The sequence below is a fragment of the Apaloderma vittatum genome, unplaced genomic scaffold (assembly GCF_000703405.1).
Source record: "Apaloderma vittatum isolate BGI_N311 unplaced genomic scaffold, ASM70340v1 scaffold792, whole genome shotgun sequence".
In the NCBI taxonomy this organism is placed as follows: Eukaryota; Metazoa; Chordata; class Aves; order Trogoniformes; family Trogonidae; genus Apaloderma; species Apaloderma vittatum.
Genome location: NW_009703907.1, coordinates 6845 through 26290, shown reverse-complemented (window position 1 = coordinate 26290; position 19446 = coordinate 6845). Strand labels below are relative to the sequence as shown.

General features: G+C 47.4%; 1 protein-coding gene across 1 annotated transcript in view; it reads left to right on the top strand.

Annotated features, from left to right (window-relative positions):
- FLVCR2 (feline leukemia virus subgroup C cellular receptor family, member 2) overlaps nucleotides 1-18933 on the top strand; it is a gene marked incomplete at its 5' end in the record, with an annotated part of 32215 nt that extends 13282 nt beyond the window's left edge. The window contains 9 exons of the mRNA XM_009864797.1: nucleotides 837-978; nucleotides 2206-2346; nucleotides 7084-7151; nucleotides 7913-8016; nucleotides 14749-14859; nucleotides 15473-15578; nucleotides 16055-16166; nucleotides 16563-16618; nucleotides 18832-18933. Of these exons, the coding sequence (XP_009863099.1) occupies nucleotides 837-978; nucleotides 2206-2346; nucleotides 7084-7151; nucleotides 7913-8016; nucleotides 14749-14859; nucleotides 15473-15578; nucleotides 16055-16166; nucleotides 16563-16618; nucleotides 18832-18933 (942 nt within the window). The remainder of the gene's footprint in view (nucleotides 1-836; nucleotides 979-2205; nucleotides 2347-7083; nucleotides 7152-7912; nucleotides 8017-14748; nucleotides 14860-15472; nucleotides 15579-16054; nucleotides 16167-16562; nucleotides 16619-18831) is intronic.
- Between the last annotated feature and the right edge of the window lie 513 nt (nucleotides 18934-19446).

Below are 19446 nucleotides of genomic sequence, written 5' to 3'. Positions count from 1 at the left end.
ATGTGTGCTGCCACTGCAGGAGCTCCTCAGCTGGACATGTGTGGCTCCTGACACAGCAGAGGCCAGACCCGTAGAGATTTCTTCCTGCAGCCTTTTAGAACTGAGCATTTTTTCTAGGGACAGTTGCCAAGCCCCATCGCACAACCTCGATTCTTATGTTCTGTGCTGTCAGCGTGTCCTTCACTCTCAAGCTTGATGTTTTTCTAGGTTCTTCTAGTGGTCATAGGGTGAGCGTTTTCTTGGGCCGATTAAGAGGCAGTGTCGTAAAGTGGCTGAACCAGATTAATATCTCACTCATTAGGAGTCGGCAGGTTTCTGTCTCAGCTCTTGCACTTGTCTGGATGAAAGATAAATTGGTTCAACTCATTAACCCAGCACAGAATTGTGGTGAGTTTTGATGGTTTTGTTTTCTGCCATTTTTAGTGAGTAAAATTGGATTACTGGGTGATCAAGCCAGCATCAGAGCAGGTGCAAGATAAGGAGTGGGATGTGTGTGTGTACAGGAACATACATGCATGGGAGAGGACAGGGAAAGCAAGACCTCCACTTTGATGGAGGCAGGTATTCATTCTGCACAATTCTATTGTTACAACTTGTCTTGAATATCCCGACAGTTGAGTGTAGTGGAGGATCTCTCTTGTGGCCTAATTACAATGGGTAGCTGACTTTTATCTCTTAGTTGTTGGGTGGTAAAGAAGATTTTCACCTTGGTTGTGAAACTGGATTAGTCTCAGTTGAGCCCTTACTAGGCATCGTGGGGCTGAGCTGTGAGATGGTGGTGGTGGTATTGTGGTTCTGTATTACACCTCTGTGTGTCCCCTCTCTCTCCTGCTCAGCTTGGCATCGCTTTGGGCTTTCTGATCCCTCCAATCCTGGTTCCCAATGTGGAGGATGTGGAGAAGCTGGCCTACCACATCAGCATCATGTTCTTCATGACTGCAGGTGTGGCAACAGCCTTATTCATCCTGGTCATCATAGGTAAGGAGGTGGGAGCATGCACATGAAACCAAGTGGGACTGAGAAGATCAGCCTGTGTGTGTGAGGGTCCTGTGTGCTAGGACATGGGCCAGAGAGGTCATCTGGGGATGTGTCCTGTCACACAGCTGACAGGGTCATGCAATACCATATCTTGCTCCTTCAAGTCTTTGATGAACAGCACATGTAGAAGAGATCATGAGAGGTTGTGAGTGAGCCTGCCAAATTAATTGTTCATTTCATCCTTTGCCTGTGTAATAAAACTCTGGCATGAATAAGTCTTCTAAAAGCTAACAGAAATGTTCCAAGGTTCACAGTCGTCTTGCCTGCAAACAGGGTGCTGTGCTTTGGGTTATATCTTGGACATGACTACCTCTTAACAGTAGGGAGAAAGAGACAGATTATATGGCATCACAGGAACCAGAAGAAAGAACAAAACCAGTTAGGAGTGGAGGGAAGGAAGCATTAAGGGCAGTAGCAGGACACCAGAGGTGCAATTCTCCTGCTTGACGTGTGAAGTGGAAGCTAGATCTTTAGCATGAAAAATCATTGTGCTTGCTGTAGAGCAGAGCTTGTCTGCTGAAATCCATGTAATTTTGGTGTGGTGGTTTTTTTTTTTATAGGCTCCTCTTGCCAGCTTCTTCATGTTGCCTGATGGCTGAAGTAGACGTAGATGTTAAAGAATCTAGGGCAGAGAATAGACAAAGTACAAAATAGCTGTCTAGAACCTGGTATGGCAGTGTCACCTGTGACCAGGATTTCTGGATGTTATTTCAGTGCTAGTTAGGGACAGCAGATGGCTTGACCTCCCAAAGAAGTGTCAGGCCTGAAATAAAACCTGGCATAGGTCATTGCTCCCTAGGCACTGGGCACTGTGGAGCACCAGGCCACCTTTGCCTGCTGGCTTTTCTCTTTCCACTTTTGCACTGGAGACAAAGGCATTATTAGTCCTAAGAACTCTTTTGTTGCTGCCAGACAGACTGACTACACAAAAAGCTAACTGAAGGCAAGGTATTTCCTCAGTGGCAGGAGTTACTGTTGGAGAGACCCTGTTCTCTCCTGTTCTTTGATAAGTTCTTGCATGGAGTTTGAAGCTTATGGATAATGGTGTGTTTTGTACGCTTGCTTTTACTACCTCTCTGCCATCCCTCAAATGGCTCTACCCACAGTGTGTGCTCAGGCTCCCTGCTGGCACTGTTACAAACAGGAGTTCTCTGTGTCTGGTTTCAGTCTTCCAGCAGAAGCCCCCGCACCCTCCGAGCCGAGCTCAGGCCTTGATCCAGTCAAGACCGACAGAGGAGTATTCCTACACGCAATCAATCCTCCGACTGCTCCGCAATGTCAACTTTTTGCTGCTTATGGTCACTTACGGTAAGGTCTTTCTTCTCTGCAGTTATCACTGCTAGACATGCCTTAGCTAGCTCCCTGTCTCCCGCCTTTCCCGTGCTCTGCTAGGGCAGTAACTGGCCTGAGTTGTTTTAAGGGAGAATAAGGCTGGCTGTGCTGACACAGACCAGGAGTCTTTCTAGCCCAGTAATTTCCAGCAGTGGTTACAAGCAAATACCTAAGGAAGAACGAAAGAAAGCAAGGCAAACACACAGAGGACAATATGCCCCCACTACTGTTTTTCCAGACTTTTACTGTTCAGATTTCCGATTGTAATGCACTAATCAAAGTGTTTACATTACACATGGAGCTGAGTCTGAGTGCAAGCCACAGCACTGAGTAAAAGTCATTTCCCAAGGCGAGGGTATGGCTGCCAGGCAGCCCAGTGGAGATTGTGGAGCATGCAGATGTGCAGACTGCGTCAGCTTCCTTGGCAGGCACTATGAAGCAAAGGGAAGGAAGGGTTGGAGAACTTCTTTTGCCATCTGTCCTTGCAGACTGGGTTTGCTGCTTCCTTCTCTTCAGCAGTCTTGATCTGTTTCTCTGAGGGCAGTGTGATGTGTTGAATCTGTTACTGATGCTGAATTGTCATATAGAAAAGTATTTTTCTCTTCAGCAGAAGTGCCACTGTGATCTATATGCCTCGCTGCATAATAGGATATACTGTAGCCAGCTAGTCTGCAGGGAGCTCTGTCCTCCTTCCTACCAGTTTGCCATGGAAACTTCTCAGGGAGAAAAGTTAAATAGTACTGGAAGTGCTGCTGTCCTGCCAGCAGTTGTGCCTAAAGGACTCGGATGAGTAGCCAGGTTGGAGAGAGTGAGATGGTGGTTTTGTACCTGCTGAGGGTGCTCCAAGGGCCCTTGGAGTTGTTGAAGCCTCTTCTCCGTTCTCAGTGCAATAGCCTTTTGGAACTATCCCTCTCAGAACTCTCTTAAGCTCTTCTGGATTGCATTGCAGTTGCTGTTGGGTTTTTTTGGTTTTTGTAGGGCTGTTTTTTTATTTTCATAGTACATGATGTCCTCTCAGAAAGCGGAGATAGAAAAAATTGTCAGACAGACTGTCTCAAAGTTGGATTATGTCATCTGTTCAGTTTGCATTTACCCTCTGGGAAAAGAAAGGGGAAAATGTTTGTTCTAATAGGTGTAAACAAGTCGTAAAAGAGAGAGAAGGTCTCTTAGTATGAAGAGCATGTTTAGAATCTGGCCTTCCTGGGACAATTCCCTTCTGGCAGCCACAAACAGTGTGGAAAAGTTGTTCAGCGGCTCGTAATTCAATCACTTTTCCTGCTGGTCTGTTGTTCCTCTCTGTCAGCCTCATGTCAACCTCCAGTTTGACTTGAGATGGTGACTGTTACTCAGAGAGAGAACTATGCAGTGGAACTTTTTTTTTTTTTTTTAAACTACTTTGGCTTTAAAGTGGGGGCAGTTTTTTCCTACTCAAGTGAAAAGTTATGTTGGCCAAGATTTAAGGCATCTGCAGCCACATAAGTGCAACTGAGTCATCCTCCTAGCTATAACACAAAGATACCTGCAGTCCCTCCTAGCTTTTATGTTAGCATGTGTGTCAGGAGAAAGAGGGGGAATCTTGCTGCTTGCTCATCTCCCCTGACTGTGGAAAGAATGGGAGCCCTTACCTGGTGCCAGGTCAGAAGAGGTCTGCAGACCTCTAAGGTCTTGATATTACCAGGAGCTGCTAACTCCCTTCCTGTGCTGCAGTGCTGGAAACATTGGTGGTATGTGGCTGTGTTAGTGCTAGCGATCTGTTTCTCAGGAAAACCTTTTTCAAAGGCTGCTGGCGTTGCTTCCATAAAGCTGAGACATAACTTGGAGTGGGCATTAAGAAACTGAGTTTATTTGGTTGGACTCTGAAATGGAGAGCACGTTGTTATTGGCAGGCAGTAAGCAGGCACAGGGTGTGAAAGCCTGAGAAGGGCTGGTGAAGTGGCTGTGACGAGACAGCCCCAAAGAATCGACATTTGGAAAGGTGATGGGGCAACGAGGAGGAGGCAGAGCAGTGAGATCTGCATAAGGAACCGTTGTCCTGGAGGATGATGAAGGTAAAGATGAGAGGAGGGAGACCAATAGGCCGGCGTGTAGGCAATAGGCTGCTTAGCTGTAGAAGACTGGGGTTCTAGTCTGGGGCTGAATAAGGGCCCCTTTTGGAGCCATGGGCAATAAACTTCCCCTTTCTGGCCTCTGTAAAATAGAGGAGGACGCTGTGAGGTCTAAAAAATGTTCCTCTATAGCACATTACAAGCAAACCATGGTAACTAGCCAATGAATCAGGTGGGGCTGGACCTTTAGATGTCCTGCTCCCAGCTACTAGTTCTAGCAACCCTTGCCTGTTTTATGGGCATTCAAACAGCTGTAATTCATGGAGAAATTTCGCTAAGCAACTGTGACATGTGAAATGCCCTCAACTTTCACCAGCCCTAACAAATGCAAGTTTCTGCACATTGTCTCGATTCTTAGAATATTCTGCCTGGCTCTGGTGCCAAGTGTTGCTGCCAACTCTGCATAGCTTTCTGCCCAGCTTGGGAGCAGGGGCCTTTCTCTCTCTTGCAAATCGCACGCATCACAGAGCTGCTGTGAAGCTGGCGTACTGACAGCATCAGCTACCCGAGCAGCGCCTGGCTGTCCCCACGAGCCTGCTGTCCTTTTGGCTGGGCGAGAAGCAGAGGTACACAAACGACTGGTCTACGTTTATGCCCAGCTTTGAAGTGAAGTAGTAGTGGGCAGAGGGATGATGCTGATCTGCCATGCTCCCATGTCCTGGCACTGCTGTTTGTGGTGTCTTCCACTGAGCAGGGTGCTCCAGAGGTGGACACAGGATGAAATTGAATTAGTCTCTTGTGGGCTGTTTTGCAATAGCCAAGTGTTGCAAAGAACCAGCTTTCAAGGCTGGAGGGTGCCTCCTTGCTCTGGGATCTCCAGTTGTTCTCTCCCCTCTCTGGCTGCTGGCCCTACTGGAGTTTTCAGCCTTTCTGAGTAACTCTTGTGAAGGATTGGGTGGATTCCTCCTTCCCAAAGAGCATGTCACTCAGCTTACTAGCCTCTCCTGTAACCTCCTGACACGTGCTTTTGTTGCTGGGAGCATTGAAACAGGCAGTTGGCTTATTTGGGATCACCTGCATAAAATTCTTCATCTGTTCTCTGTGCCATGAAGCTGTGAAATGAGCTCTGCTTAATGTCAGAGATGGTGTGTGAAGGAAGTGTGATGTCTCCTCCAGCTGCCAATCTTGTGGCTCCTCAGAGTGCTTCATGAGCTGTGTAGGGCAACGAATACGCAGTGTCTCAGTGAAAGAGTGGGCCAGGCACAGGATCACTGAGGACTTCAGGGTCAGGGAAACTAGTGGATGTCAAGGTTAGGGGAGCTCAGGGTTTTGTCCCCTTTGTCAAAGCTCTGCCTGCTAGACTGCACTTCTGTGCCATGCATTGCGATGGTTCTGCTTTTAGTTGAGACTGAGAGAGGAAAGGTAGGAAGTGGGAATTTGACATGTATCTGTTCTGTCAGGATTTCAGGCATCTGTGCCAGCATTTTTAAACCTGTGCCTCCTTATGCAGCTTATATATCTGTGAGCTGCAGCAGTGAAATCTGTGTCCCCATCCCTGCCCCCATCAGGATCACTGAAGCCTTAAAAAGAAACTAACTGCAAATGTAAATGACTTTCTGAGAAGAAAGTTGCGCTGACTGTTACAGACCTCATCCACCTGGGGAAGGATTCTCGGTATCGCCCAAGGTGAGAGTGTATCCACTGCAGTACTGCTCATCCAGGTTGCGGTACTGCTCATCCAGTGCCCTTGTGGATGTTCTTTTCTACTAAGAGCAAAGCTTTTGGGTTTTGTGCCCTTTGGGAAGGTGTTTAACTCAACCAGAGTTGCATGTAAGCTGGAGCAGAATATCTGAATGGGGCTTGACCAGTATCACCCCAACAGTTTCCATTCTCACCTTGGGTGATACTGAGAAACATTCGCCAGGTGGCTGATGCCTGTAACAGTTAATCTAACTTCCCTTTCAGAAAGACAATTACTTTCACAGCTGAGTTTTGTTGCTTTTTTTTTTAGTGTTTGGTTTGGGGTTTTTTTCAGGCTTCAGTGGTATCTTTTAAAATGCAAGACTTTTCCCATGCAGACACACACCAGGTGCCTGGGGGAAGTGCTGTTTGTGCTTCACCATTCTGCTCCTACTTGCCTTCTGGCGTTTCTTGGCTTGGAGAGGATGCTTTTTGCTGGCTTTCAGCAGGGACAGAGTTATCAGGCTCTTTGCTGGGGGGAAACCAGGTCAATGGCACTGGTGTTACTTGAATCTCAAGTCCTTGTTAAAGGTATGATGCTGAGGCAAGTGCTTTTACCTTGGCTGGGGGGAGGAGAAAATTCTTAATGCTAGAGATGGCTGTGAGGAAGGGTTGAGATCCTATGAAGAACTTGCAAGATATTTCAGTACCAGAAATGTGCACAGCTCTTCCTCTGGCTGTTAAGGTATGAATTGTCCTGAAACTGTGGGTTGCTTCCTCCTCTGTGCTGAGATCTGTTGGTCCTTGGCCTGCTATTTGTTTCAGTGACCTATGTCTAGATGTTCCTTCTGGCTCTCCTGAGACTCAGCAGCCTTATTATGGATTGCTGCTCCTAAAGATCTCTTTCTCTCTCTGCATTTCTATCCTTTTACTACCCAGCAGGAGAGTAGCAGGCTCTGAATGTGCTGTATTTTTATTCCCCTTTCAGGTCTGAATACAGGTTGCTTTTACGCCATGTCCACTCTGATGAACCGCATGGGGATCCACCACTACCCAGTAAGTGCATTGAACCTTCATGGCCCTCTGATGCTTGCTGTTGTCCAGTGCTGGCTGCCAAAGGAGAGACTGTGAGAAATGCAGTGCCACAGCCCTTCTGGCTGGCTCTGGCACAAGTTGGCTGGCTAGCAGGAAAGCATTGGTTCCTTTAGCTCTTTACACCACCCCATGCAAAAGCTGGTAAGCTCTAGCAAAGACAGCTCCTTTACACCCTAAATGACAGCACTTTCTTCTGAAAAATTCTTCCAGCAATTGCTACCTCCTGTTTCTGACAGTGGTTTCTGTCAGGACATCTGTACCAGGAGGCTGCCCATGCTTGTGCTCTGGTGGCAGAAGGATGAGGTGCCTCGGTAGCTGAGCTACTGTAGAGCTTACTGCTGGGGCTGCATGCTGGAGAGCTCCTTTCTGGGTTTCACTGTAGTGGGTCCCAGTATTTCCTAGTTGGTCTGGCCCAAATCCTAACACCAGACAGCAAGTTTCATAGGGTTTATGCTGACTCCTCTGGGACTGTCTGTTCACAGTGGCCCCTGCTCACCTTTTTCTCTAGGCTGGCTCAGAGAGAAGTGCCAAACCACTTCTCTTCATGAGTCAGAATAGGGCACTGCATTGGCTCATAGTGGGCCCTAAAGTGTCCTTGTAAAGGCTGGTTCTGGTTAGTGTATTACCAGCAGAAGACATGTATGGGACACTACACTTTGCTTCTTGTTCACTATGACTTGACTCCTGCATTTGTGTGAGTGTGTATGTGTGTCTCACTGCAGGGGGAGGAGGTGAATGCTGGCAGGATTGGACTCACCATTGTACTGTCGGGGATGGTTGGAGCTCTGATCTCTGGCTTCTGGTTGGACAGAACCAAAACCTACAAGTAAGTCCCTTATTTCCCTCTCTGCCCCTAGTGACTGTGCTCTACCCCCATTTTGTGCAAGGAGCAATGCTGGACAGTTGCAAGTCAGCAGTCCAGGAACTGAATCACTGGGAGGGTCTAAAGTGAGGTTTGGAGCTGTATGTTAATCTGCACTGGGCACATACGAGGTCTAGTTCTAGTGGTCCCTGCGGAGACTGAGGGGGAGGCCGAGATAGCCCAGCAGCTGCTTTGTCAAGGATGAGAGAATTCTTGGCGCAAGCGGAGTCAAGACTGTACCAGACCATTACAAACCAGCTTCTGTGAATCTTTGTCTGGCTTTATGAAAGGCACATTGAATCCACTGCCCAGAGGCATTGTGTGAGGGCGCATTGCTGTATTTAGGGCAGACATAAGGGGTATTGGGGCTGTGAGGTGGATGATTCTGGGTTTGCTGCCTGGTGGATTGGGAAGGCAGATCTGGCCAGCATACCCTGCCGTCTGCAAAGGGACAGCTAAGAGTCTTTGGGTGTCGTGCAGCTCCCAGTCCTCAGAAACTTGGATCTCACTGACAGACCACTGTAGGGTGTCCCAAGGGATGGAGAGTGCCTCTCCTGCCTTATGTAATCAGCTTTGCCATTTCTCTGCTGGCTTTAAGAACTGTGCTGTAACCTATTATCTGAGCAGGTTGCGTAAAAGGGGTCTTTACTGGTGATATGCTGGTGATAAGCTGAAGGCAGCTTCAGAGTTCTTTTCCTTGCAGCTGCTTTTCAGGTCAGGGAGTCCCACTGCCACTACAGTACCTGGTATCTTAGGCCAGAAAAGCACGTTCTCATTGTGGGCTGCTTAGATGAATCTGGCTAGCTGTGGGCTTGCAGCTTCTGAAGCGACCTTTGGCCATAGCTGTCAAGTACAGGGATCAAAAATGGAGAGGAAATGGGCTTCTCTAACAAGAAAGAATGGTGGCTGAGGACGCCTAGGGGTGTTGGGAAAGAGGAGGAGGTGACTAAAACAGAGACTGGCAGATCACTTGCTGCTGTTTCTAGATACTGTGTGTGACTGAGTACGTCTCATTCGGCAGTCCTGGGACATGGAAACACAGCTGTTGTGAACTGCACTAGCTAAATGGGCAATGTGACTTCTGTCTCTTTCCGTCCTGCGGCAGTCTTAAGGGGCACTTTGAGGATGGATGGTCTTCCTGATTCTCCCGAAGTGGAGCTAGGTTGCAGCACAAAGGCTGAAGAGCTTTGTGGTTCACCAGGTAGAGCTGGGGCTTGAAAAATAGCAGAATGAAAGAGGGGGGGAAAATACATCCTGGATTTGTTTCACGGCCGCTGCTTGCTTGGAGGGACCTACGTGAGCAGAGTTGGCTGAGAGCGCAGGAAGATAGGGCTATGCCACCCATGTAATTTATCCTGCAGACCCCAGGGACTATCTGGGGATAGTTTTAGCTCTTAAAGCTGCTAAGAATTTGTTCTCTATTGCAACCCACAAAGTGGATTTCTCTGGAACTAGCAAAATTTTTCTGAATGCTACAGAGTCTTTATTTAGCCCCATTTAAAAGTCATTTTTTTTAAATAGTCAAGATGCCAGATGTTCTAGGTAGGTACCCTCCCCCTTTCCTCTGCTGCTCAGATAGTGTGAGGAACAAAATGATAAGCACATGAAAATCAGGAAGGAAAGATGTCAAGTCCTTTTTTTAGTCAGCTTGGAGAGAGAGGGAAGCAAATGAATGAGATCCAGCTGTGATTGAGGGGAGCAGAGGGAGGTTAATAACAGAAGGAATTGCAGAGCTCTACATGCATGTTTGATCTTTACTGTCCCATCAGCAGTTCCTTGAAAGGGTGAGGCTGTGCTAAGTCAGGCTTTCCCCATCTGCCATGCTCAGGCACCAAACAGCTTTGCATTCTTGCTTTTATTTGGCAGGCAAGTCCCTGCAGCAGCCACTGTGCTGTTCTTATTTTTCGACTTAGCAGGAGCAGATTTGGCCCATACAAATACGTGAGTTACGTTGTGATGAGTGTATGGTCCCAGAACTGGGGTTGCCTCTGATGGGATGGCTTGTTGAGAACAGTCCACCTCTTTGAAAGAAAGTATTTTGACATCAAGTTAAACAGGCTTCAATGTGCGTCCTTCAGGTTTCTGGCTCAGAGGAGAGATGGAGCTGTAACACCTGGAGACTGCTGGGTGCATTGATATTTGTAGGAGAGTCTTGCTCAGAATCAGAGGTTTGGGGACTGGATTAATCACCACTTCTCTTTGGCCATGCTTTACTTTTAAGGGCAGTGTTCACATGGCCCTTAGGTCCAGCTGGTTCCAGACAGCACTCTCTGCTGTCATTGCTGTGTCTGTGTAAGGCAAGATGTCAGAATCACAGAATGTCAGGGGTTGGAAGGGACCTTGTGAGATCATCTAGTCCAATGGCCCCTGCCAAAGCAGGACTACCAAGAGTAGGTCACACAGGAATGTGTCCAGGTTTGGTTTGAATGTCTCCAGAGAAGGAGACTCCACAATCCACCAGGATGGTGGATTCATTGTGTTGTGTGAATAAATGTAATGGATTTTTTTCAGAAAATTAAATGAGAAGTGGCATGGTTTTTACAAATACTGTGAAAAGTATATTGATTCTATCAACACATCCAAAATGGAAAGAAACAATGAAGTCATACATAGTGAAGCTGCATTTGATATTGTAAACCAATCTGCTACAGCAGTAAGCTCATTTATGCTGCTTCTTGTGCTCTCCCAGTATACTTGTGTCATATTCCAGAAAGATACTTAATTTGAAGACTGCTTCATTTTAAAGAAGGTGAAGAAGACATGATCCAAGCAACTAAGCTTTGAAGATCTCTGCAGAAAAGAGCTGGCTGAAAACTATCTTCTACTGGTAAACCTTTTTCAGTCAAAATGAAAATCATAAAAGTGAAAGAAAAACCCAAAGCCACATTTTTTCTAGTAGCTTTCCAGGTTAAAGCAACACAATGGAAAAAATATGTCTGCCTAGGTATGTTTTGCATCCATCTCTCTCCACTGACTAGGCAGAGGACCCTAAGTGGTGTTTTAAACTTAGTTCTATATAGGCCCAAGTGTGTTAAAATTTGAGGGAGGGAGGAAATATTTGGATATCGGAGAATGGAGTTCTTCGGTCTCTTCCACTGGAAAGTGAATGCTCTCTCAGGCTAGCCTGGCCTGCAGTTTGGATCTTTTTTTGTAGCCCTTTTCTAGATTAGTCCTTGTGTAGTGGATATGCCTTTATCCTGTCCTGCTCTTTTTTTGTGACTTTCAAAATCACAGAAGAAGAAAGTGGCACAGAGCTGAGTATTGAAGTGTGAGTGGCTGGTGAAAACCAAACCAGCCTGCTGCAATTCTTCTATTCTCCAGCATTTGACACTTCAGTGTCTTCAGCAGTGACATCCTTCTGGGACTGTAGAGAAAAGGCTTTTGTTCAGGGTCTGTGCAGCCAGGAACGTGCCATGCTCCCGGTAAAGCCAGTGGAGGCCATCTGCCATCCCGGTCCGTACAGCAGAGTGCTCTGGAGCTGCACATAGCATCCCAGTGAGCAGCTAAAGCTGTGGCGCATGGCTGTGGCCTCCCCTCCACTCCTTGTTCATTTGTTGCTTCAGGTGGTACTCGACCCTGTTACTTGGGCCCTGTGCCTTTGGCTTCCCTTGTCCAAGTGGCCTTGTGAGATGCTCTTGGGCCAGGCTGGGACACACCTGTTCCTTATTCTAGGGATTCTCCTGGAGCTGGCTGAACAGCAGGAGTTGTGCTTTCCATTTCAGCCCTCTTCCCTGCTGGTGCTGGTCCTGGCCGGGTTTTTTCCTCCAAGGTCTCTCTCTTCTCACAGTCCTTTGCGTGAGCTCTTTAATCTGCCTGTTCAGAAGGTTAGGGAATGTGGCTAGGAGGGCAGATGAGTGTCAGGGCAGCTTAGGCTCATCTAAGTGACAAGCATGTCAGCTCCTTCACAGACCTCCCTCTGGCTCTGCTGCAGAGTCTTGGCAGCCTGTGCCTCTGCAGCTCCGCTTCCAGATCGGTGCGTCCACATGAGTGTGCTGGGCTTTCTTCCCACACCCCAAAACACAGAGGCAGGTTAATCCCAGTTGTCCTAAGGTGATGTAGTGACTTGCAGCCTGCACTCACTGCACAGCAGACTGGCAGTACTAGTTCCAGACAATGATAATTTTCAGTCCTTGTAAGGCCATCATGGGAATGGGTTGCTAAAAACCACCTGAATGCTATGCGAATGTCCTCCGTGAATCTGCTGCTCCTTCTTTGTGTTTTCCTCTCCCATAAGGTATTTATGGCTACGATAAGAGGCTTATCAAGCAAAACTGGGCATTATTCCATGCCCTGGTGACCCTAGGGCCACAAAGCATTTTCCTCGTCCTCTAGTGAACTTGGGGACAAGAGTTGCTTTGTAAGAAACAACCTGCCTCAGTGTGTTTGCCCAGGGATTTCTTTGTTTCCCTATGCACCGGGGTCTACCTGTGTCTCATTTAAACTCCTCAAAATTTTGGGTCTTGCTTGGACTGCTGGGCACTAAATCTGTGTTTATGTCTTCAGTGGTGTGCTCGGGGGAACAGGGTCTTGCCAAAGTCTGATTTCGCTTGTGTGCTTGAGGCTGATGCCTGCAGCAGGAGCAGCATTCAGGACTGTGTTCAAATCTGTCAGAGACTGTGGCGAGCAGGCAGCTGCTCAGTGCCTGGCTTCAGGGCGCTTCCTGGTGTGCGATTTCCACAGCACTCAAGTCTGCGCCGCCTTCTTTCACAAGGATCTGTTAATGCACATAGTCTCCTAGAGCCAGTTAATGTGTGGTACTCATGGCAAGATCAGTCAGTTTTCTCTGTTTTGTCCCCCACTTAGTTCTGCAGTTCCAGTGGAGAACACCTTTAAGAGCTGCCTGCTTCTATGAGCCTGCCTGTCCTAGTTCTCAGGGGGGCTGCACGTTCTGGGAACTTCTTTCTTGCAGCCTGACTAATGACATAGCATCAATGTGAAACAAAGTCCTCACCACATCTGGTCACTAACTTATTCATCACTTTTGCCTGGAGATGAGGGTCAAAGTGAAACTGTTGGCAACTGTCACGACGGAGCGAATCAGATGCAAACTACTTAGAGTACTTGGACCATAAGCCTAGGAAACTGGGTGAGATTTTGTGGCACTCTGCACTGAGACCAAAACTGGCTGTGGAGAGGAAAAAAATAGATACCCCCACCATGTGTCAAGTGTTCCTGCACTAAGCTTCTTAGGGCTACAGCCACCTGTTGGGGGTCTGTGCTGTATTTTAGCACTGCAACTGTGTATTTTGGAAACTCCTGTTTATGGAAGGGGTGCCCAGTTCAAACTTGGTCTGTGCAGCCCAGGGAGCTGTAATTCTTGCCTTGAAGACAGAACCTTAGCTGGAACATTCTGGTTTTATCTGTAGTAATTCAGTGTATTTGAGATATTTTATTACACAATATAATACTAGCTGCCCGTTTGGGGTTGGATTTTTGACAGTGGTCATTTGCATTAAAAAGGGGAAAAAAAAAAGTGAAACTAGTTTGAGGTTTAGTTTCTTTAGTAGAATTCTAGGAACTGATACCAAACACATTCTTTAATGGATCAAGACTAAAGTTTGATAGAAAGTACACAAGTAGCTTGCAGTTACACATTTAACTTCCTCCTAAAAGACAATGGCCAAAAAATTTTGTCAACTCTGATAACTCTTCTGCTTTCAAGATCCTGGTGGAATTTCAGTCAGGTAAGGGATTTACTTGCCTTCTTTCCCAAAACTATATACTGTGAAGGGCTACTTGCTACCTACTGTACTAGAGTGTGATTTGATTTTTGGGTGTGGGAAGATTTCCTTGGTGTCTAGCCAGTTGACAGTTGCTAACATTTTGCATGTTAGAGCTCACCTGGGCTGCTGCATGTGTCCTGCAGTGCTGAGCCTACTGACATTCCTCAGCGTGGCCAGGCTGCGGGTCTGGCCGTTCCCAGGATCCATCTGGCATGCTTCCTGGGGACAGGATCTTTTTGTCCCCTCTGCCTAGAGACGAGAGCTCGTGGCTCCCCTGCTGTTGGCCGTGGAACTGGCACTAGCCCTGCTAAATGCTCCTGTGGTTTGAGGGTGAGGCTGTGAGGGCAACCTGGCTTGCACGTCACCTCTCCAAGTACAGTAGGCAGTTGAGACACAGAAAGGAGGACTGATGAAAGGTGTTCTGGATAGCACTGAAAAATGGAGGCCTGGAACACTGTAGCAGTGCTGTCATCTCTTCTCTTTGCTTTCCTGCTTGGGAGCACTCAATCCCCTCAGCTCCTGCTGTATAAATAAGTGTGTCCAACTGATTAAAGTACAGTGGGTGCCAAAATAAACGTTAATGATCTCTTTATTTGGCTCTTGTTTTCTCATTCAAGAGGTATGTACAGGACATGACCAGGGACCCATCAGCCTATGGTAGGATCTGACCTTCGTGGCTGCCTCATAGGTGGCCTCCTTATAGATGTGATGCCCCAACCCCTCAGGGAGCCAAGCCCCTGGTTGTGAGATAGGGATGTGAAAACTCCTGGGTCTTGTTCTTGCTTCTTCTGCTGCCCATGCCAGATCTTCCATGCTCTGTCAGTCCAATTGCCCTGTCTGTAGTAAGCGTGACAAAGAGCTGTGCAACTCTTAATTTTTTTTGTGTGTGTGCTGCAAACTGTACTAAGATCTGTGGGTGAAAAGAATAGGTAGACTGGATTAAATAAAACTCTGACTCTGCTTTTCCTTGCAGACAGACAACACTAGTCGTCTATATCATGTCTTTCATGGGAATGATAGCCTACACCTTCACTCTGAACCTAGGCCACCTCTGGGTGGTCTTTGTGACTGCAGGCGTGCTGGGGTAAGTTCCTGTGCAGGCTGCTTTCCTCTACATGTGAGCTGCTAGGGGATGAGCAGGAAGGCAGAGGTCACGGTGCAGGAGAAGAGCCTGGGAAGAGCCATAGCCTGTGTGTGGCTCACCTACATGGTTTAAGGACAAAATGATCTCTTCCCATCTCTCTCTTGTATGTTTTTCGTCAGAGTCAGGGACATTAGCGTGGCCCTGCTCAGCTGCAGCTGCCTTAAGTGTTCCTGATAATCAAGTGAAAGCATTTGGGAAGCAAGTGGTACCACAGCCCCATAGATGACCAATGGGCAGGAATGAAAAGCATGCAGGCCTGCGTGGCTGTTTGACCATGCTGGCACTGCTGCTTTTAATGTCTTGTTCCTGTAGCAACCTACAGCTCCCTGCTGGCCTGGCTCTGTGCCTTGAGGCTGTTGGCAAAGGTAATTCAGGGAAGGAAGAAGACCTGTGGCATGGTGAGGGAGTCAGACAGCTACTTGGGCTGTAGCAGTGCTAGGGGAAACATCCTGTGCAGTCAGTGAAGCATACTAAAAGGAATATGGGCTATACTGTGCCTCTTCAGTCTTCTTCCTGGCAGTTGCTGACTCTTCCTTTCTGTGTTTCTTCACAGGTTTTTCATGACAGGATACCTCCCCCTGGGCTTTGAGTTTGCTGCAGAGTTGACATACCCAGAATCAGAAGGAACATCATCGGGGCTCCTTAACGTCTCCGCACAGGTTGGTATGCTGTTTTCCCTTTGCTTGCCTCCTTTTAGGCAGGGAGATTAAATTGTAGTTCCCAGCCTTGATTCCTGTTTCTTGTCCATGATGTACTGTAGATCTGAGCATGCCAGGACCTGACTTTTTGAATTATGTTCCTCATGCCATTTCTCTATTAGCACTCATTCTGTTTCTACTTAGGAATATCCATCAGGATGCAAGTCATTCTTGCCTTTTCCAGCATTGCTCCTAACAGCCTAGGACCCAGAGGACCTGGCTCTTTTCCAGTGAAAGATGGGTTTCCAGCTATAAGGGTCACCTGTATTCCCATTAGCTGCAAGGAAGTGCCTCTGCACATGTTAATAACCAAGCTGTAGGCTCACTAGGCCAACAGCTTGGCTGGCTTGTATGCTCTGATACTTTGGTAAAGCTGGAAAGCTCTTGGCTGCTTTATAATAACAATACAGCTTGACACTGCCTTTATTTGTTTGTAGATTTTTGGTATTGCCTTCACCATTGGCCAAGGGAAAATCATAGATCACTTTGAGACGAAGGCAGGAAACCTCTTTCTTTGTTCCTTCCTGTTCCTGGGGACCGTTATGACAAGTAAATAAATTTTTCAGTGCTACTCTTCTGTGATTCTTCCCCTTGGGCTTGGCATATGAATTGAAGGGCTTATGTGTGTAGTAGTGCCTGCAGAAAAGGGCGGGACCCACACAGCACTCCCATAGCAATGCTGCTGTGCTTCTTTGAGCATTTGGTCTGTGTTACAAAAAAGATCCAAGGTTTCTTGCCCTGGCTGGGGTCTCAAAGATGCACCTATCCTGCCTGTTTCAGAAGTGCCCTCTGCCTCATCCAGGAGAGTGGTTTCCCCTTGCTCACAGTAATGCGTTCCCGATTCCCCCGGGGTCTCCGGTGTCCCTTTGATTCCTGAGGAAATTTATTTGGGCTCTGCATGGTGTCTTAACTGCCTTCACATTTCTCTTCCTCCTTCTGTCTCAGCATTCATTAAGGCTGATCTCCGAAGACAGCAGGCCAATGTGGATAATGAACAGACAGTGAGTAAACACCCCTTCAATCCCTGCTGTGCCCCTACTATTAGCTCAGGACAACACTCAACCTCTCTCCTTTCTAGAAATGGGGCTGTCCCTTTCCGAGGTATGATTACAGCTGTGATTCTCTCCTCTTAACCCACCACTTCTTACCCAGCCTTTGGAGAAGCTCCTTCTCAGCATTTTCAGACAGGTGGCTGTAATCCCAGCTCTGCCAGCGACTGGGGCCTCTGTTTGTTTGCTGTTAATGTCAAACAGAATCTGTAGGCTCTGGTCCTCTGGGAGTCTGCAGGGCTTCAAATATCTTTGTATTGTCTAGGGACAGATGTAGGGCAGCGTTGTTTCATTTCTCTGCCCTGACAATGCACTGAGCCCTCCAGTGCTTGGTTCTTTTTTGGAGCTGGGTAGCTATTATTTCAGGCCCCTGGAGAGGCAGGTTATTCCTCTCATTCCTTGTCCTCAGCTGCCAAGTGGGGTTCAGTGTATGGGGTGGCAAAGCCCAAATGAAGGTTTGAGAAGCCTGGCTCTCCACACTTTGTGCAGTGCTGCAGACAAGGCTGCTAGTTAGTATGTGCACATCGGAGCTCAGGATACGATATCCCTGTGGCGTGCTGTGTAATAAATACAGCTGTTTGCCTGGAGGAGGGGGCCTCTGGTGAACCATTTGCAGTGGATACTCTTAGGAGCTCTCTCTGGAGGTAAAAGGAAGACTGGTGGTTGTTTGAGGCTCTTTTCCTTATTGTTGTGGGCTCCTCTTCTAGGATATTAGGAGAGACATCCACTCCATGTTCATGAAGCAATCGGCGACCATGACTAGCAAAGTGCATAAGCTCAGTTCTCTGCTGGCTCAAATCAGCTCTTCTCAGAAGACAGTGCTTCCGTTCTCCAGATAATCTGACCAGTCTGATCTGGAGAGAGATCAGAAGGTCCAAGAAGCAGCTCTGCTCCGACTGGCTGCTCAGGAAGGTGGATTTTCAATTACAAAATATATGTGGGGTTTTTTCATTTTTACTGAACTATCTGAGCACAAATGCAGAAGGTAGAATAAGGGAACTGATGATGCCTTGAGTAGTTCTTATGCATATAATTCTAGACTAGATGGAGGGGAAAAAGGCTGTACAATTATTTAGTTTGGGGAAAGGAGTCCACCCTCTCCCACCATTGAAATAACTTAAAAAGAATTTATGCTTTTTATATGCTCTGAGGAATACAATTTTGGCTGATTTTAGCAGTGGTTAACATTATGGTCTATGGGACCAAGCTAGAAGGCAACTGTTCTCCCAGAATCCTGGCATGAATGGGTCTAACTTGAATACACTTATCTGGGATAAGACCAGTCTGTTTTGATATGCACCAAACTGCTTGTATCCCTCAATGAAAGTGCTGAAGTCAAGGGAAGAAGGTAAAATGTAGGGCCAAAGCACCCTCCGCATGCCCTGAGGCAGCAGGGTTGCAGTGAGAGATGCTGTTGGCACTGTGAGTTAATTTACAACATGTGTGTGCAAGGCCTAGGAAAAATCAAATTCCTTTGGCAGTGAACATGATGCCTTGTAGTGGTGAGGTCCTTTCCTTTTGTTGGACTCTTCTCTCACCAGGTGGATTGTACACTTTTGCTCAAGTGATTTTTAGTATAAAGGCAATTGTAAGGGCTTGCTCCTGGAGGAGGGAGGGCATTGAGACCAGAGCAAAGGTGGTGCAGGTGTCATTTGTATAACCCTGAAAGCCTCCAGAACTGACTGCAGTGAGAATCAGAGGGATGTGTGGGAAGTAACAGGTCTCAATCAGTCAAAAAGGTCACTGGCAGCAACTTCCCCCAGAGGAGTCATGCTCTGAAGAAGTTATGATGAACACCCCACCACACCCCTAAATGTGACCTCCAAATGGCTGAACTCACCTGGGTACTTCTCAAGCTTAACAAACAACTCTAGGTGCTCGACCAGCTGAAGGTGGGCTGAATCTGGTGTTCTGTGCTAACAGGGATGCCTCAGCTGAGGAACAGCCAGCTGGGCTCGGGCATTGTGTGCTGCCTTTGTGGAAAGCTCTGACAGTCTGTACTGGAGCCTTTCTACACAGCACAGCTACCTTACTCATGCTTGGGTGATTTTACTGGTTTCTTCCTTTGCCTGTTCCTCTTTTTTTTTTCCCTGCCCCCTCATTTCTTTTTCCTGCTCACTTGCCTCAATCTTTTCTGTGATGGTGACTTCTGGCTGTTGTTACAGAGACTCCAAGGCAGCAATCAGATCGTGGATTATGGGACTGTAGCTTGTAACTCTAACCCCATCAATTCCCATTCCTGCTCACTAGCTCATACACAAAGGTAGGAGAATCGCACTAATCTGCTTCTCTGAACACTCACGGGTGGTACAGGCACCAAGCCAATGGCACTTCTGGGGTGACAGCAGTGGCCTTCTTGGGTACCCACCTGAGAGGAAAGACAAGAGAGCTTCCAAGAACTGAGATCCCACCAGGCTCATATGAGATAGGCTGTGGCAAGGCAAGCTTGCTGCTGGAGCAGATGAAGAACTGAATTGTCAGTAAGTTATCGGGAAGAGGACGTGCAGGCCTTTGGAGACTCTTCCTCTGACATCTTAAACCTTGGCTGGAAATGATACCAGGAGCCCTGTAGAGGAGTTGGCTTTGATCATAGCCAGGGTGCATGGCCAACTTCAAGAAGGAAGTTTAAAAACATCTAGCAATAACAGAATCATTGGATTGGTGCCTTTTGGTATAAGAATGCCTGAAACTTGTAAAGCTCTGTGCTTGCCAATCTGTGAATCTCAATGGCACTTGGCATTTTCTCAGCTGTTGTACAGGGTGTAACGCTTTATTACTTA